At 40.5% G+C, this 20,257-nt stretch overlaps 1 protein-coding gene across 6 annotated transcripts in view; it reads right to left on the bottom strand.

Moving 5' to 3' along the window:
• The window catches only part of armc3 (armadillo repeat containing 3), a 201,039-nt gene that overhangs the window by 74,667 nt on the left and 106,115 nt on the right, over nucleotides 1-20,257 (bottom strand). For all 6 annotated transcript variants that reach the window (XM_043690445.1, XM_043690444.1, XM_043690441.1 and 3 more), the window contains exons 10-12: nucleotides 14,179-14,331; nucleotides 13,951-14,059; nucleotides 10,120-10,369 (exon numbers count right to left, since the gene is read on the bottom strand). In XM_043690445.1, coding sequence (XP_043546380.1) covers nucleotides 10,120-10,369; nucleotides 13,951-14,059; nucleotides 14,179-14,331 — 512 coding nt within the window. The remainder of the gene's footprint in view (nucleotides 1-10,119; nucleotides 10,370-13,950; nucleotides 14,060-14,178; nucleotides 14,332-20,257) is intronic.

Genomic DNA, 20,257 nt, shown 5'->3' with positions numbered 1-20,257 from the left:
TTGATATTCAGCTTTCTATTTTACCAAACAAGCTAGATATGAAGAAACGTTGACATGGAAAACAGAGTGGATACCTGATGGATTCATCTCACCATTTATTCCAAAGGATTGCCATGACCAAATCATATTGCAGGCCACGATCCATGGTCACCAGATGCAAACACTCCTCATCCATACTGCTCGTTAGTTTTTTGAGTGCTCATTCACTTAGTACTTACCTATATGCTCATATGCAGTGTCCTTCCTTGCCATGCCATGCCAATTAGTGCAGTTACACAACCAGACAGATTGCCTTGCTGGTCAGCAGTCCTCAGGGTGTATAACTTGCTGTTTGCCAATGTGCTGTGTAAATCTCACATCTGCGCCATGTACCAGCAGTTTGTGTGGCAAACACACTGCATGGGCAGCAAACAAGTAGCCCTGGCTCAAAATCTTATGGGAATATTCGTCAAGGATTTTCACGGGGACAACCATCAGCCATGGGTCCCAATATAGCAAGTCAAGGACAGCCTCTCATTCCAGAACAGGGGATTGGTCACAGTCAGATATCCAGACAGAGTGATCTCTGTCAGGGAATCTGTGCCTCTATAGTTCAGGGAGTGCATCGTCAATCCTGAGGCTACACAGGTATTTAAACTCACATGGTTAGGGATATGCACAGTCACTAGTCAGGGATTTGGGCAATTCTCATCCAAGGCTGTCCCAGGGGGATGGCCACAGTCAATCTATCAGATCATGTTTGAAGTTGGGAGACAGAGGTTGGAGGGCTGTTTTTTAGACTGGAGGCCTGTGATCAATGGTGTGTTGCAAGGATCAGTGCTGGGCCCACTGCTTTTTGTCACTTATGTAAGTGATTTGGATGAAAATATAGGAGGAGTGGTTAGTAAGTTTGCAGGTGACTCCAAATTTGGTGTATAGTGCATAGCGAAGGAGGTTATCTCAGAGTACAATAGCACCTTTTAAAAATGTGAAATGTTGCATTTTGCTGAGGCAAATACGGCAAGACTAATGGTGGGTTCTGCGGAGTGTTGCCAAACAGAGACTTTGGAGTACAGGCTCATAGTTCCTTGAGGATGGAGTCACAGGTAGACAGGGTAGTGAAGAAGGCGTTTGATACGTTTGCCTTTATTGGTCAGTGCACTGATTATAGGAGTTCGGATGTCATGCTGTGGCAATACAGGATATTAGTTAGGCCACTTTTGGAAAATTGCATTCAATTCTGGTCTCCCTTCTATAGGAAAGATGTTGTTAAACTTGAAAGGGTATGGAAAAGATTTACAAGGACGTTGCCAGGGTTGGAGGGCTTGAGCTATGGGGACAGGCTGAATAGGCTGGGTCTATTTTCCCTGAAGTGTCAAAGGCTGAGGTATGACCTTATTAGAGGTTTATAAAATCATTAGGGGCATGGATAAGGTGAACAGTGGAAGTCCTTTTCCCAGTTTCCCAGGGTAGCAGAGGCCAAAACTAGAAAGCATAGGTTTAAGATGAGAGGGGAAAGATTTAAAAAGGACCTAAGGGGCATTTTTTTTTATGCACAGGGTGGTGCAAAACATTTCAAAGACATTTAGATCGATACATGAATAGGAAGGGTTTAGAGAGTTAATGGACCAAATGTTGGCAAATGGCACTGGATTAATTTAGGATATCTAGTCAGTATGAATGATTTGGACTGAAAGGTCTGCTTCCATGCTGTACAATTCTATGACTCTATGACACTACTCACAGAGTCTATGGGAAAACTGGGAAGGGCTATCAGGAAGGCAATGTTTGAGGTCTCACCAACAGGTTAGGGCAGAGACAGCAAGCCATTGTCTGAGATGCACTCACAGTCACTTTTTACCCTGCTGGAAATTGGGATTGTGCAGTGGAGAAGAAAAAGGTTGTGATCACAGTTGATATGCATGGGGTAAGTGACTCCACCTGTGAGGGACCCATCAATGTTAGGGCTATTAAAGGGGAAACAACATTGCACATAGACACAGGTGACACAGTAGCTCAGTGGTTAGTACTGTTGCCTCACATTGGGGGACCTGGATTCAATTCCACCCTCAGGCGACTGTCTGGGTACAGTTTGCACATTCTTCCAATGTCTGTATAGGTTTCCTCCAGATGCTCCGGTATCTTCTCACAGCTGAAACGTCCAGGTTAGGTGGATTGGCTGTCCTAAATTGTCCATGGTGTCCAGGGATGTATAGGTTAGTCATGGGAAATGCAGAATTACAGGGATAGAGAGGGAAGCTCTTTGGAGGGTCAGTGTCGACTCTATGAGCCGAAAGGCCTGCTTCCACACCGTAGGGATTCTACAATCTATGTACTGCACAAGACCGAGATATGCAGGGCAAAATTTGATACACTGTGTTGCGTCTCCCTGCCACAGACATCACTGATCATCTCACTCACACCAACACTTTTGGCCAGAGAAGGGCAGGAAAGAATGGGGATGTTGTATGGGAAGGCCAAAGGTGCCAGCAACATCCATAACCCTGTATACACCTTTTTACTCTTGCTTCCAGATGCAGCAGGCTCTCAGTGCAGAAATCCATCCATTGAACATAGTATGGGTCATAACACCATAGCCACAGACAATCACAATGACATTCAGGATGATGCAGAGACAACTGGATTATAACCTTACTGTGAAGCCTCTTCCAAGGATGTTTCCCTTGAAGAAGTTCTCTTCCTTTCTCTACAAGGCTACAAGCCCACCGATTCCCACAGCTACCTAGACTACAACTCCTCCCACCCTACCTTCTGTAAAAACACCACCTCTTATTCCCAATTCCTCCGCCTCTGCCGCATCTGTTCCCAGGATGACCTATACCATCTCAGAAAGTTCTAGATGACCTCCTTCTTCCATGATTGCAACTTCCCTTCCCACCTGGTTGACAATGCACTTCAGCAGATCTCCTCCACTTCACACACCACCGCCCTTGAATCCCACCCCTCCCAACACAACAAGGACAGAACTCACCCTGGTCCTCACCTTCCACCCCACCAAGCTCCGCATTCAACGCATTATCCACTACCTCCAAACGGACCTCACTACCAGAGATATATTTTCCTCCCCACCCCTATCAGCATTCCGAAAAGATCCCTCTCCCTCGCCAGGTCCACACACTCTACCAACCCACACCCCACTCCAGGCACCTTTCTCTGCCACTGTAGGAAGTACTAAAACCTGTATCTACACCACTCCCCTCACCTCCATCCAAGGCCTCAGGAGATGCTTCCAGAACCGTCAGAAATTCACCTGCATCTCTACCAATGTCATCTACTTCATCCGTTGCACCCAGTGTGGTCTCCTTGTGAACTGCACAACTAGGAAAGTGGAGCAGACTTTAACAAAATAGTGGGGGCAAAGATCCAAACTTGGGAAGTTGTGATAAACGAAGACAAAGGCAACAGAGCAAGGAATCAGTGTAGGAGATAACACAGCGAATACAGATCTAAAAACAAACCAGCAGGTAAGGCACACATATATTAATCTGTGGGGTGAATTTGGATTTGCAGATACATTCTATTTTGTTCAAAAAACATACTATTTGTAGATAGTCAATGTGGCATTTTATAAATTCCTATTTTGGAAATAAAACCAGTCTGACTCCAGGTTGAGACACAAACAGACTCAAAACAAGGCTTCACACCTTAAATGCACTTCTGAGATATCACCTTTATACTGATAAGTTATCTTGGGGCAGTGACTCGAAAGAAATACTGGGACTTCTATATTAATCAATCAAAACTTGCATACCTATGCTTACTGATTAAAGACTTAGTAACCAACTAGGTTTGTTCAATATATTTGCATAAGTTGTATGAGCCTTTGATCATTTACATGATTCTCTCTCACTAGTTGCCTAAGGAAGGAGAGGGTCACCGAAATCTTGCAGTTTCAAATAAACCCATTGGACTATAACCCGGAGTCGTGTGATTTTTGACTTAATTTTCCAAAACTCATTTGAAGGTTTCTTTAGACTGGGGAAATACTTAATGCGACTTGTTTATTCAAAATGAGAGGGAGGGCAGAAAGCAGGAAACTATACACCAGTTAGTTTAACATCTGTCATCAGGAAATGGTTAAAAAGCTATTATTAAAGATGCAATAACAGGACAGTTGGTTATTTCTAAGGTAATCAGGCTGAGCCAATTCAGTTTTGTGAAAGGAAACTCATCTCTATCTAATTTATTGGAATTCTTTAAAAAGGAGCTTGTGCAATGGATAGTGGGGAACCATATTGTACTTCAATATCTAGAAGGCATTTGATGAGGTGCTACTGGACAGACCTGAACAAGATATGGGCTGAAACATGCAAGTAAAATTCATGACAATGCCAGACAATAAGAGACAATATAACTATCATCCTTTGACATTCAATGGTATTACCATCATGGAATACCCCACTATCACCATACATTGACCAGAAACTGAATTGAACAAATTTATAAATACAATTCCCTTTCTCAAAAGGTCATGGATGTAGAGTGTTGAATTTTTTTAAGGCAGAGGCAGATAGGTTAATAACGAAGGGGATGAAAGGTTATCAGGGATATGCAGGAATATGGAGTTGAGGTTAAAATCAGATCAGCCATGACCTTATTGAATGGTAGAGCAGGATTAAAGGGCCAAGACACCTACTCTTGTTCTTTCTTCGTATAACTTTCATATGCCACTAAAGAGAAGGCATGTGGCCAGTGGTTAGAAGCGATATGCAATGGATGACAGCGAGGTTAATGTGAGAATTGTAGTGGAATGCAGAGCGCTACTTTCTCGGTTGCTGGGACATGATTTCTTGGCATTCCTGATTTTCCCAGAGCAGTTCTGGTTTTCTCCTGCAAGAGTCAGATTCTCCATTTATACGAGGTGAGGATCCTAATGTCTGGCACCCCTTGACCCATATGGGGTCTCTCTGCCCTGTTTTGGGCTGATTTCTCCTGTAATGAAGGAAAGGGAGGATTCAGTGAGATGACAGTGGGTAGCTTAGCTGTTAGTCCTAATGCAGGTGGGCAAAAGGTGATAGAGATGTTCCAATGTAGTAAGGAGACACTGCAGAGGTCAAGAAGGTTTAATGGTATAGGAGGTTAGGGGGAGGGGGAGGGTTGAGAGCTAATAAAGTAAGATGTTGCAGCAATATTACGAGTATCAGAGCAACAACCTGAGTCAAAGACGGTTGTGCAGCAGCAGCAGCACATAGTTAGTGTGAGGTGGCACTAACCCTGGCAAAGCGGAGATCACTGACTTTCTTAGAACACTGTTGGCTATTCCTTCATACCCTGGAGACAGCACTAACCTACATGGTGACCTTGTAACAGGCTGGTAATGTGGCCTCCTCTGCTGGTCTTCCAGGAAAAGGATGGCTGACCTCACCTTGACCAGGAGCTCCAGGTTCATGTTGGAGAATCACGAAACCTTCTTCCCCTTCTTCGATGTGTTCAGAATATGTCCTTGACTGAACAGGACAGCTTCAGAATGTCAGTGCTGGTCAGGGTGCTCAGCAGCTTTTTAAATATGGCACAGATATTGGGTATACAATACTTTCAGCAGATATCCACTGAGTAGTGAGTCGTTTTGGGAATTGCACAAGGTAGGTTGGGGCTAGAATCAGAAGTGATGAAAACCATAGGGATGGGGTAGGCTTTGCAGTGGAAATGTCTCCAAAAATCTCAATGTAACTTTGTCTCAACCAATAAATCATAAGATTCAACACAATATTATTTGTTTGATCTCCAAAACTGTCAGCTTCAGGAGCTTTTCATTTCAAACTTAGTTTTTGCCACAAATCACAGACTTAACCATGAGAGTTAATTTTATTTTTGTGACTTCCCACCACACTTTTTTGTTCACTTCCTCTTTAGTTTGATATTTAGTTTTCTCAAATTTCATATGCAATAAATTGCAACTCGTTAGCTAAATGCACAAATTTACCAACCAAACAGAATACAATCTGAGAATTCACTAACAATTTTGTGCTCCTTTTGGTGCAAACCAAAGAAATATCCATAACCAAAACTCAATAAAATCAAAGTAAAGGTTCACAAGAACTGAACCATATGTAATGCTTTTAGAAAATACTGCATCCTCTAATTTTCCCCTCAACTAGAGACTGGTTAAAAAGCTACCAATTTATAATGGACTTGCATACAAACATAGTTTTAAAATGCCATCAAATTATGAACTTACGATAAAGATGGCCAACGCCAAAAATAGATCGAATTAAACTGTATCCAGAGTTTAATTTCAGTCAGGTCCCTAGGTCTAACTTTCTGACTGATAGTACTTTCCGCCTATTAGGATCTCTGTCCTAAGCTTGCTTGAATGTAATTATTAACTCTAGTTACTACATCTTTTGGATTTAACAAAGTCATTATTCCTTGTCTCTCGCATAGTTGTGTGTATGAGTCAAGTTCCAGTATAGGCCTATCATGCAATTTCTAAATTTTGTTATTTTATATCTTTATATTTTATTTCTGCTTTACACTTCATCTTAAGAGAACCTGTACTAATTTTAAAAGTTGCTTTACAGACATTGAAACTAGGATTATAGGAAGCTTGCAGCACAGAAAGAGACTACTAGGATCATTATGTCAGTGACAGCAAGTCACCTCGTCTAACCATTTTTCCCCCAATTTTTAGTTTGTGACCCTGCAGCTTACAGCATTTGAGACACATATCCAGTCATCTATTATTTGGTAGCTGAACATTTTTGCTTCTACTTTTCTTTCAGGCAATGAATTTCAGACTCATACCATTCTCTGGGTGAAAATGTTTTTAATCTCCCCGTTAAACTTTCTATTATTGAACTACTAATCCATTACATTATTAACTGTGGACTTGATACATCCTTCCCCCATCCCTACCCAAGACTAGCAGTTACTGTATTGTCTGAACTCCTATTTTCTTTCTTCAAGCTGGATTTACAAAAATAAATTGTTTTCCTTTCATCTAATAGGGGAAGTGTACTTACTGTATTTGTAATTTGGAAGTGCCGGTGTTAGACTGGGGTATACAAAGTTAAAAATCATGTAACACCAGGTTATAGTCCAATAGATTTATTTGGACACACTATCTTTCGGAGTGCTGTTCTTTCATCAGGTGGTTGTGGGGTATAAGACCATAAGGCACAGAATCTATAGCAAAAGTTTACAATGTGATACATTTTTATATATTGAAAAAGACCTGGATTGTTTGTTAAGTCTCTCAGCTTTTAGAATGCCCTGTGCATGCCTCACACAGGGCACCTCACACCTTCAATCTGAGTTGACATGGCACCTATTGTTAAAATCCACTTGAGAATGTAACTTTTAAAAAAAAGTTCTGGAATTTAATATGAAAGAACTGAAACCAACATGGTCATTCTAAAAGATCCACAACCACCTGATAAAGGACCAGCGCTCCAAAAGTTAATGCTTCCAAATAAACCTGCGAGACTATATCCTGGTGTTGTGTGATTTTTAACTTACTGTATTTGATGATTCTTGAACTACAAGCCAGGACAATGAATAATCTGGTATTAGGATTGCCAGCTATGGTGTGGAGTCAGAGATGGAGTTTAATTGTGGACAGGAAGTGAAAACTCAATCAAAAAGATGTGTAAATAGCCTGAATTCTGTGGGATCTGAGAGCCTTACAATGTCCATGATAAGAATTTATATGGGCTCATTTTTTTCAAATGTCTGTCTTGAGAAATTCTGGGTGGAGGCCTTGGAAGGCTGAAATGGAATCAGAAATTGGACTCAAGGATGGCACAGCATCCAATATTTAGGACTGCAACCATCATGTATAAGTCAAGTATTTCAGGTCACAGAGGAAGGGATGGCAACAGAGCGACTGACTGGAGAAACAACCTTCCCATAAGGTAATTTGGAGTTCTGGTGATGTACTTGTCAAGGGAACCAGCCCATTTTAGGGACCTGCTTAGGGTTGTTTTTACCATTTTGATGAGCTGCCTCGAATAGATTAATTGGAGTTTCCATTTGTACAAGAATAATTGTGTATAATTGTTTACTAATTATTTAATACATTTTAACTCATTATTTGAGATTGAATCACCCATTCCTGTTACATCCAGTGTACAGCTCTGAACCTGAATAAAACTCTGCAAAGGAGTTCAACCCTTCACCAGGAATACCTTTTCTAGCCTGACACCTTATTAAAAAGCCATCCCTGATCATAGATATCATAGGATCTCGACTTCAGTTTCAATTTTATGTATGTTCACCCTCTCCGAGTTAGCCCTTGGATACCTGTGCTAGAATCAACAATCCATTTTTATCCTGGCCCTGGTGCCTGGAATGTTTCAACTGCCTCATTCAATCCACCTCATCTTTAGTCACCAATCACCTCTTACTCCCACCTGCCACTCACTCCCCACCACAGACCTGGTTGCAGCCTTAGAAAGGCATGATCAGGCCCTAGTAAGATTATTCATAGCCTTGATGCCACAAATATTTATTTTTAGGCCATGGCACCACAAATACTTATACTTATAGCTTCAACCTGCATTTGAGTTTGAGCTTGATTCATTGTTGTCACATATACCGAGATACAGTGAAAGGAGTTGTTTTGTGTACTTTACTGGCAGATCATAGTGCAAAAGAATAGCAGAATAGAGTACAGAATAAAGCTGCAGAGAAGGTGCAGAGAGAGAGAGAGAGAGAGAGAGATCAAAATTAACATCTGAGAGCCCATTCAAAAGTCTGATAACTGCAGGGAAGAAGCTCCAGGAATATCTCTGCTCTTGGCTGCAACATCAGAAATAATGCAGTTAATAGCCATATTGATGTGAACACTTCTACTACCTGTCATTGTTTCAGCACATGTGTGGCCCATGGCTTTTAGAGTCATCCAGACTTTGTTTCAATGCTAAGAATTATAGAATCCCTATAGTATGGAAAGAGACTACTCAGCCCAAGGAGTCCGCATCGACCCTCTGAAAAGCATCTCATCCAGACCTAGTTCCGAACCCTATCTCCATAACCCTGCATTTTCTATAACTAATCCATCTAGCCCACATGTTCCTGAACACTATGGGATCTAAGAAGTCCTTTATCTACTTTTGCCTTGAGAATAGTAGGTTCCGGCTCAAATACAACAGTAAATGAAGTCAGAGATCTTGGCGTACAGGTCTGTAAAGGTAGCAGTACAGATAGATAAGGTGGTAAAGAAGGCATATGGGATGCTCTCCTTCATTGGCAGTGGTACAGAACACAAAAACAGGGTATAATTATGAATTGAATAAGACAGTGCTGAGGCCACAACTGGAGCATTGTATACAGTTCTGGTTACCACATCACTGGAAGGATATAATTGCTCTGGTGAAAATGCAGAGATTTCCTAGAATGCTACCAGGGCTAGAGATCTTTAGCTATGAGAGATTGGAGAGGTTGGGTTTGTTTTCCTTGGAACATAGAAGGCTGAGGAGTGAAACGATTGCAGTCTACAACATTGTGAAGGATGGAGTAGACAGGAAGAATCTGTTTCCCAGAGAGTTCAAAAACCTGCAGCTGTAGATTCAAGCTAAGTGCTAGAAGGATTCGAAGAATATGAGGAAAAGCATTTTTACACAAAGGGTGGTGGATGTCTGGAATTCACTGCCTTATTTGGTGGTGGAAGCAGAGACCTGAAACTCTTTCAAAAAGTACCTGAATCTGAATCTTAGGTGCTGTAAGCTGCTGGGCTATGGACCATGCGCAGGAAGATGGGATTAGAAAAGGCATCTGAGTGTCTTTGTGTCAGCATGGGCAGGATAGGTGGAATGTCCCCCTTCTATAGGTTAATCATTCTATCATCTTGGGAAAACCTTTGCTCTGGGCATTTGCCTCAAGATATATCCACTAATGGCCATGTTTCAAAAACATTATGCATCTATTCTGGCTTTCTGCTTAGATTTTTTGCCTATGAGAAGGAATTATTTTTCTGCATTTCCTTAACTGAGAGACATATAATACTGAGAATTATAGAGGTAGACCTACTATATTTTTATGGAGTTTGAAATACACTTATACATTTGGAATTTCTTAAAAATAGTTCAAAATATTACGTTTTTAAAAAATCTTTATAATTATATTTAACATTCTAATAATATCACGACTTTGTTTTCACAGCTTTGAATTAATTCCTACCTCTGTTCTTCCATTTACATCACAAGCTAAGGATGCCACAAGTAGTGCAGCCTTGCTCTGAACCAACGTGTTAGTAGACTTCAATGGTTCCACAATGGCAGTCATAGCCCCACAATTCTGAATACTTGCACGTATCGGTTCCTGTAAGGCTAGATTAGTAATTGTAGCAGCAGCATTGACAACAATGCCATCCACGGGCTCAGTCAGCAATTTCACCAATGGTTCCACGCCTTCAGCATCGAATACAGCACTGTTTAAATTGAAATAAATATTAGAAGCAAGCAGCTCTTCTTAAAATTAGTAAGAATTTTTAAAAAACTCTTCATACATTTTTTCTGATCTGCCTGCCTGCTAAGACAAGTTTCCTCTAAAGCTCATCCTTGATCAAACCTGAATTTGATCATTTTCCCTCTCCCGTCTGCTATGCACTCTCCAAAGTCATGCCAATGAAGTCCACTTCCTGCTCCACTGACAGACAAGTTTCCTCTAAAGCTCATCCTTGATCAAACCTGAATTTGTATCATTTTCCCTCTCCCGTCTGCTATGCACTCTCCAAAGTCATGCCCATGAAGTCCACTTCCTGCTCCACTGACACTGAAGTGTCGACAGAACAAGTTCCCTTTCTGATTGCCATATTCGGTCATGTTGTTAGCATTTTTGTCCTTTGACGTATTGCTTCCCTTCCTTTAAATCTGGTGTAATCTCATGCTTCCTCAAAAAAAACCTTTGACCATTTCATCCTTTCAAACTACTGCACATATGCTTTCTTCTTAAATACTAAAGGGTATAAAAGTATGACATCCGATGCGATTATAGCAAAACTAAATTTTCCCTCCTCATTCATTCCAATCTATCGAAAGATTTTTGACCTGGTTGACTATACCATCTTCCTCCAAGGACTTCCAGCTGGGTGCACACTCTCCACATTCTATTTTTATCTATCCAATAGTAGTCAAGGAATCCTTGGCTTTTTCCCCCTTCTACACCGTGGCCTCTGGTGTTTTGAAAGAATCAAACAGTTAGATTAGATTACTTACAGTGTGGAAACAGGCCCTTCGGCCCAACAAGTCCACACCGACCCTCCAAAGAGCAACCCACCCAGACCCATTTCCCTATATTTACCCCTTCACCTAACACGACAGGCAATTTAGCATGGCTAATTCACCTAACCTGCACACCTAACCTTCACCTGGACTGTGGGGGGAAACCGGAACACCCAGAGGAAACCCACGCAGACACGGGGAGAACCAAAACCAAAAACTATTTACCTCAACTTGAGAATCCAAAATCCAAAAATAATAATTATATACCTTCATCACGCAGGCCAACCCACCTGTGAGTGCAAGAACCACCCCCCTTTTAAGCTCAAAGCAACACTTAAGCTCAAAAACAAAAGATTTCAGCGAAGGTATTAATCAGTCACAATCTAACTCAGTGTTGGATCAAGTTCAAGGTGCTGAATAGCCTAATTATGTTCATACATAAATCACTCTTCATCTGTTTTCTTACTCTTTGAATTGCACAGCAATTCTGTGTCTTGACCTGAAATCTCAACCCATGCACAGGATTCTTACATTTTTAAATAGTATGAAGTACATAATCAAAATTGTTTACAGGTGAAATAGTTCACATTTTCCTTTCACTTTTGGAATCAAAGTTTAAATTTAAACTGTTGACTGAGTTTGGGGACTTCAAACCTTGCACTGCATGGACATAGCCTAAAAATACAACGTGTTCATAATATAAAGATAAAGACATCTGGAGTCATAAACGGAGGAATTCATATTAATGTAATGGAAAATGCTATTCTGCAGTTGGGATGAGGCCTTTTGTTAGTCTGGTCTAGATAGATCTTTACAAACTGAAAGTTTGGAAGTCTGCTATGCTAACACAAGTGCAGCACAGCAAGATATCTATGTGTGTGTTTGTGACATAAAGCCATAAATCATATGTCAAATTGCATGGGTAAGGTTATGAATTTAAGGCAGGTGTCTTTTTCTATAAAGGCACGAAGGTAGTTTTGCTAGTCTACCAGCAGATGGCAGTGTACCCCATAACCATTCTGCTAGTCAAAGAGGAAATAAGATTGTCATTTATTTTTAACTTCTTAAAGCAGCCACAGAATGTTGAGTTAAACATAACTGTCCACCATCGGGATAGATTTTTGATGTCTAAGCAAGATCCAGGGTTTCACAAATCCACAAAACTCCCAATCACAACTTAAAATGAGGAAAATAAGCAAAATTTGGAGAGTGGCTCAGAAACTCTGATGTGGAGACAGGCGGACAATGTGTCTTTCCATCACTGGAATTCACATGACACTTCAAATTCAGAGTAGAACCTCAGTAGATCTGGCCCAAATTCTTATCCCCACCTCTCATTAAAATTCTACTTTTGTAAACTCTACCAGTTTACAGCATTCATTCCTTTGTATCTTATCCTAATATAACTGACTTCACAGTGATTCATGCTAACACTGTGGCATTGAAATTATGATGTGCAATTTAAAACAAAAATGTGTATGTCCTTTAAATCTCCTTTAATATATAACTACAGATAAAAGAATTTCAAATATATTAAATATTTGTGCACTGACATTTACAAGCTTTGATAGTATAAGATGGGTAATGGTTCAATGACTTCTAGAGACATTGAATCATTGATTTTACAGTACAGAATAAGGCAACTCAACTCATCATGTCGGTACCAGGCTGATAAAAGAGGTACCTAGTTTGTCCCATTCCCAGCCCCATCTCTGTAACCATCTAAATTCATCATTTTAAAATAAATGTCCAACTCTCTTTTGAAACCTCATAGAGAATCCACCTCCACCACTCTCCCTGGCAACACATTCCAAATCCTAACAACGCTTTGAGCAAAGAAGTTTCTCCTCATCTCACTCCCAGCTCTTTTGCTGAAATCTTGAAATGTAACCCCCTAATTACTGACATACCAATCAGTGAAAACAGAATGTCCTTCTTCACCATTTCATTATTGTTCATGATTTTGAATAGCTCAATAAAGTCACCTCTTAGCCTTCTCTGCTCCAAGGAATATAAGGTCAAACTCTCTCATCTTTCTTTTTATTTAAATACCTTCATTCCTGGCATCATTCTAATTAATCTCTCTCCACGGTTTTAATATTCTTCCTTAAATAAGGTGCCCGGAAGTGAACACAATAGGTCAAATGTGGTCTGACCAATCATTTGCAGAGATGTAGCATCACTTCCTTGCTCTTATATACACATGGATCCTTTATGCCTTCTTACTAACCGTTTCAAATTGCCAGGACATCTTTAGAGAATCATGTATGTGAACCCTGAGGTCCCTCTGCTCCTGTACTCCTGTACCGTTGAGCCTATATCGACTGTGTTTCTTCTTTGTTGAAATTCATCAATCAGGAGTATGTGCTTGTGGCAAATTGTCAATATCTCTTTGAAGTCACTCAGCCTCATCTTCACAATTCACTATTCTCCCTAGCTTAGTTTCTTTTGCAAATTTAGGGATTTTGCCCAATTGTTTATATAAATTAGAAAAATGCAACGGTGCCAACAGTGACCCCTGGGAAAACCACTTTCAATTCATCTCCAATCTGAGAAGCGCCCATCAATATCTATCCTCCGTTTCCAATCTTTTAGGCAAATTCTTATCCATGCTGTTAGAAATCCCAAACATTTCTAATTTGCTAACCAACTTGCCATGTGACACTGTATCAAATGCTTTCTAAAAGTTATCACTGATGATAACTTCCAATGAACAGAAAATTTACAGAGCAAAACTACATAATAACTGATACAAACAGCAAGCATAACATTAATAATAAATGTTTACCTAGCATTGCTGGAATTAGCAGTTGTTAAATTTGCTAGAGCTAATGCAGCAGCTTCTCTCATTTCCACATTGTCACTTGTCAGTAGTGGAACTATCTGAACAATAGCTTCTGCAAAAAATATTAGAAATCTATTTTCAACTTTATGCCATGTAGTTGTCTATTAGAATGTTTGCTATTCATGGAATGAAAATTTAACTGAAGAATGATATTAAATCATGCATACTTACCTTCAGTTCTGAAAGTCTCTTTGCTAGACTCAGATGAACACATAACTGACACAGCTTCACAAGCAGCTATTTTGACTGCGTCATTATTGATTCCTAAAAGAATCACCAATGCTTTTTCCAAACCTTCTTGATGGAAAATGTTTCTGGTTTCACCTTATGTTATTGAGAAAGAAATTGATGTGAAGTTTCAAAGTAAAAAAAGACACCTTAGTACAATAGCTGAAATGAAAAAAATGACTGAGTCAATAAAACATATAAAATACTGAAAGTTTTGAGAAGAACATCTTAATTCGTTTTAATATACCATACATCAATTTTAATTTGCCCATGCACATCGTGAAGTCAAATGCAAATTTGCTGAGCAATACCAATAAATTTCATCCTACTGTAACTTCACTATTTTTTTTATGTCTACAACATTCCATGCTTTGGTTTGAAATCTCTCCACACTTTGGGGATAACCACATACTGTTACGATCAACAAGATTCAATCAACTTTACAGAACTTTATTAAGGAAAATAAAACATATTCCATGTGAGGTACTTTCTTGACTTTAGAGGAGTATTCTTCAAGTAAAAGCAGGCAACTGTCTACATATTGGCTAGGATTTCTTATTTTTCTTGTAGTGATACAAACACAGTCAGCCAAAGTTCATTGTGATCACTAAAACCACTAACAAAACCAGCATCTGTAATAAGTCTATGAGCCAAAGCAAACTGAAATCATCCATAAAATGAAAACATACACCTATAGAAATCATGTGCTGCAGAGTGCTTTCAAATCTGTATTGTAAACTTGAAAATCAATTGATAGAATAGAATAGTGCAGAAGGAGGCCATTCAGCTACAACCTACAATTTTTAATGTTATATGGATTGTTTGAGTAAATTATTGGCAATCACTCCCAAATATCCATAATTCTGAGAATTGTGGGTCAAAATTACTATCATTGCATTTGCAGTTAGGATCTTACAGGCTTTTTGCCAATAAATATAACATTTATAAAAACCTGTTATTTGAAGAGGCCAGGAAACCATGAGGCCCAACTTTCAAAGCAGTTACTACTTCATAGGATTGCTTTTGAAATGTTTTCTTGCTGAAAGTGTTCCTCGGGGAGTTTATATAGTCATTTGTATTTTCAGCCTTATTTGCCCAAACTCAAGATGCTCGCTCATGATCTAAAGGAACAAGCTGAAAAAAGTAAAAGATGCTCTTGAAGCAAAGATTTTGTTCTATGACTCTGTAATTTGAACACAGAATAGTACAACACAATCCCGGCCCTCAATGTTGTGCTGACCTTTTATCGTACTCTAAGATCAGGCTAACCTATATACCCTTCATTTTACTATTATCCATGTACCAATCCAAGAGTTGCTTACCACTCTCGGTATAAAGAACTGACCTCTGACATCTCCCCTAAACCTTCTTCCAATCACCTTAAAATTATGCCCCCTCATGATAGCTATTTCCACCATGGGAATTATCTGGCCATCTATGCCTCTCATCATCTTGCACACCCCTACCAAGTCACCTCTCATCCTTCTTTGCTCCTATGAGAAAAGCCAGAGCTCCCTCAACTTTCCTTCATAAGACGTGCCCTCCAGACCAGGCAGCATCCTGATAAATCTCCTCTGCACCCTCTCTAAAGCTTCCACATCCTTCTTATAATAAGGTGACCAGAACTGAACACAATATTCCAAGTGTGGTCTGATCTTGGCTGTATAGAGCTGCAGCATAACGTCGCAGTTCTTCAACTCAATTCTCCTGCTAATTAAAAACAACACACTGTACACCTTCTTAACAACCCTATCAACTTGAGTGGCAACTTTGAAGAATCTTTGGACACGACCCCAAGATCCCTCTGTTCCTCCACATTACCAAGAATCCTGCCTTTAACCCTGAATCTGCATTCAAATTTGATCTTCCAAATTTCACACTTTTCTGGGTTGAATTCTATCTGCCACTTCTCAGACCAGTTCTGCATCCTGTCAATGTCCCGTTGCAACCTACAAAAGCCCTCCACACTATCCACAACTCCACCCACCCACCAAGTCATTTATAAAAATCACAAAGAGCAGAACACCACTGGTCACTGAGCTCCAAGCTGAATACTTTCCATCTATTATCACGCTCTGTCTTCTATGGGCCAGCCAATTCTGTATCCAGACAGAAAGATTTCCCTGTATCCCATGCCTCCTTACTTTCTGAATGAGCCTACTATGGGAAACCTTATCAAATGCCTTGCTAAAATCCATATAGACCACATCCACTGCTCTACCTTCAAATGTGTTTTGTTACATCTTCAAAGAATTCAACATGGCTTGTGAGGCATGACCTGCCCTTCAAAAAGCCATGCTAACTATCTCTAATCAAACTATGGTTTTCCAAGTACTCATAAATCCTGTCTCTCAGGATTCTCTCCAATATTTTGCCCACCAGCAGCGTAAGACTAGCTGGCCTGTAATTACCAGGGTTATTGCTATTCCCTTTCTTGAACAAGGGAATAACATTTGCCACCCTCCAAGTATCTGGCAGTACTCCAGTAGACAGTAAGGGCTTATGCCCGAAACATTGATTCTCCTGTTCCTGGGATGCTGCCTGACCTGCTGCGCTTTTCCTGCAACACATTTTCAGCTCTGATCTCCAGCATCTGCAGTCCTCACTTTCTCCTGGACAATAAAGATGCAAAGATAATTGCCAAAGACACAGCAATCTCTTCCCTCAATTCCCATAGCAACCTCGGGCCTATTCCATCTGGTCCAGAGACTTAACTATTCTCATGTTTTTCAAAATTTCCAGCACATCCTCCTTCTTAACATTAACCTTCAAACATATCCACCTGTTTCATGCTGTCCTCACAAACGACAAGGTCCCTCTCACGAGTGAATATCGAAGGAAAGTATTAATTAAGGACCTCTCCTACCTCCTCCACTATCTCTGATCAGACTTACCCTCACTCTGGCCATCCTCTTGTTCCTCACATAAGTGTAAAATACCTTAGGGTTTTCCTTAATCCTACCCACTAAGGCTTTTTCATGTCCCCTTCTAGCTCTCCTAAGACCATTCTTCAGTTGCTTCCTAGCTACCTTGTAACCCTTTACAGCCCTAATTAAATTGCAATATGCCCACATTAGGGAAAGTTGGATAACATTGCCTATTAATCTCGCTGGAAACCTGAACGCAAATCTTAATTTGAAAACTGATGGGAACATTCTCCATTGGTTGGACTCTCCTCCCAACCCAGCAAAAACAAAAATGATTGCAGTTACGTGAGGTTAATCATCTGAGCCCCAAGTCATTGCTGTTGGAATTTCTCAGAGTTAGCTTCAATCATCTTTGACATCTTAATTAGTGCCCACCACCTCTCCCCCCAATAAAACTATCACAGGTGGGGAAATCCTTTGAGAATTGCAGTATTCAGCAATGTTTGCTACTCTTTGGATACCAAAGCAGACCATGCCCATGTGCAGCATCACCTGAACAACACTCAGACTTGGGTTAACAATGAAAAGTAGCAAGTGCCATGTACAGAACTGCCTGGCAATGATCATCTCCAAGCAGAAAAAAATAGCCTTTTCTCTTTAATATTCAATGACATTAGTGTTGCTGAAAACCCATATTAATGTTCTGGGAGTTAACATTGATCAAAAATTTAATTGCACCAGTTGCTTAAATGATGTGATTTCAAGAGCAGGTCAGAAGCTGGGAATTATGTGACAAGCAACTCAACTCTAAATGACCTAGCTCTGCTCAGTAACAACTTGGCATATGTCAGGAGTGTGATAGGATCATTTATACCTGCCTGATGATTCAAATAATATTTAAGATGTTCCATACAATTGAGAGCAAAGCAGCCCATTTCACTGGTGTCTTATGAACCACATTAAACATTCACTCCTTCTAAAAATAGCATATAATGGCACCAGTCCCAGTTATTGCAGTCTCTTGCCTTTTCAAAGGATTCCCAGTGATTACATCTCTCCTCAAAACTGCTTTTGGTACTTCTGATTTCTATGCATACAACCTCAGAGTCATTGCACATGTACACAGCTGTGTTACCCACAAGTGAAACAAGCGATTCCTGAAGAAGAGCTTATGCCCGAAACGTCGATTCTCCTGCTCCTTTGATGCTGCCTGACCTGCCAGCAACACATTTTTCAGCTCTGATCTCCAGCATCTGCAGTCCTCACTTTCTCCTAGTCTTTTTCACAAATGAAATGCTTGTCAATGCCACAGTTGAACATCTGGCCCATTTAGTTTGTGGAGCTTTATAAAATCTTCAGCACATCCACATAACTTATTGAGCCCTCTAAATTAACTTGATAACACAATTATCTATTCCATTATTTAAGACATTAACTTGATCTAATAGTGTTGATCCATCCCAAACTCCACCTGAGATATCTTACTATCAATGGAACTTTCCCTTTATTTTTACCGAAACAAAAGACATACAGCCAAAGTTTTTCATCCTGCATGCATCATGATGGATGCAAGGATATCAAGTTTTAAACACTCACAATAACTTAGACTGTAGAAAAGATTTGGTTGGCAAGTGGACCATAGTTGGCTGGGGGAATCAGTTTAGCTCAGTTGTCTGGATGGTTGGTTTACAAAGCAGTGTGAAGCCAATAGCATGACTTGAGGTTACCATGAAGGAGAAAGTGAGGTCTGCAGATGCTGGAGATCAAAGTTGAAACTTTATTGCTGGAACAGCACAGCAGGTCAGGCAGCATCCAGGGAACAGGAGATTCGACGTTTCGGGCACAGGCCCTTCTTCAGGAATGAGCAGAGAGTGTTCAGCAGGAGAAGATAAAAGGTAGGGAGGAGGGACTTGGAGGAGGGGCGTTGGAAATGTGATAGGTGGAAAGAGGTCAAGGTGAGGGTGATAGGTCGGAGTAGGATGGAGGCGGAGAGGTCAAGAAGAAGACTGCAGGTCAGGAAGGCGGTGCCGGGCTGGAGGGATTTGGCTGAGACAAGGTGGGGGGAGGGTGGATGAAGAAACTGGTGAAGTCCAAGTTCATCCCCTGTGGTTGGAGGGTTCCCAGTCGGAAGATAAGACGCTCCTCCTCCGACCGTCGCGTTGTTGTGGTTTGGCGGTGGATGAGTCCAATGACCTGCATATCCTCGGTGGAGTGGGCTACCATGAAGGACTCTACTTCTCAATCTCTTCCCTTTCTTGAGGTCTGGTGACCCTCAGGTTAAATTACTACCAGTTGCTTCTCTCTAATGAGAAATCAGCCCCTACGGTCTGGTAAGACTATGGCAACACAACAAAATTTCTTGAAACTTTGCCATACGGAAAGCAGTGGAGAACTATGAGTTCCCCATGCTTCTAAATAATTATTTTAAAAGTGCAAAGTTTGAACCTATTCCTTTTGTTTTTAAAGTCCATGTGCCTGCATTCAAATGTATATTGTTTCTAGCAGATATAATTTATTAAATTAGTAGCGAGGGTAAATTTAGCATGGTTAGGATTTTTCAGCAAGGGCTTCCTAATTGCAGATGCACATCTAACAGTGGATGGTTCACATTAACATTTGTGTACAGTACTCTGCCTATTACAAACAGTGGAACATGTTAGATTCAATCAGATACTTGTTAATGCTTACAAATTGTGTATCTGCCATCACATCAGCACTAAACATCATACACAACTTTGCTTAATTGAGAACATTTGTTTGGAATTGCAGCAGCACCCTCTTGATGGAAAGTACCACCAACATCAATCACCTTTGCAGAGAAGCAGTGGGAAATGGCTTGCTTAATCTGTTGTCCAAATTTTTGAGACTTTCCTTTATTCCTATTCTCAGTCTTCAATCTCTCCACCAATTAAAAATTCTTGTCACATTATTTATCTATAGTTACATAGAGTCATAGAGATGTACAGCATGGAAACAGACCCTTTGGTCCAACCCATCCATGCCGACCAGATATCCCAACGCAATCTAGTCCCACCTGCCAGCACCCGGCCCATATCCCTCCAAACCCTTCCTATTCATATACCCATCCATATGCCTTTTAAATGTTGCAATTGTAGCAGCCTCCACCACATCCTCTGGCAGCTCATTCCATACAC

This window comes from Chiloscyllium plagiosum, chromosome 5 (genome assembly GCF_004010195.1).
Source record: "Chiloscyllium plagiosum isolate BGI_BamShark_2017 chromosome 5, ASM401019v2, whole genome shotgun sequence".
Classification (NCBI taxonomy): domain Eukaryota; kingdom Metazoa; phylum Chordata; class Chondrichthyes; order Orectolobiformes; family Hemiscylliidae; genus Chiloscyllium; species Chiloscyllium plagiosum.
The sequence above is the reverse complement of the archived record's forward strand: the minus strand, read 5'-3'. Positions and strand labels throughout refer to the sequence as shown.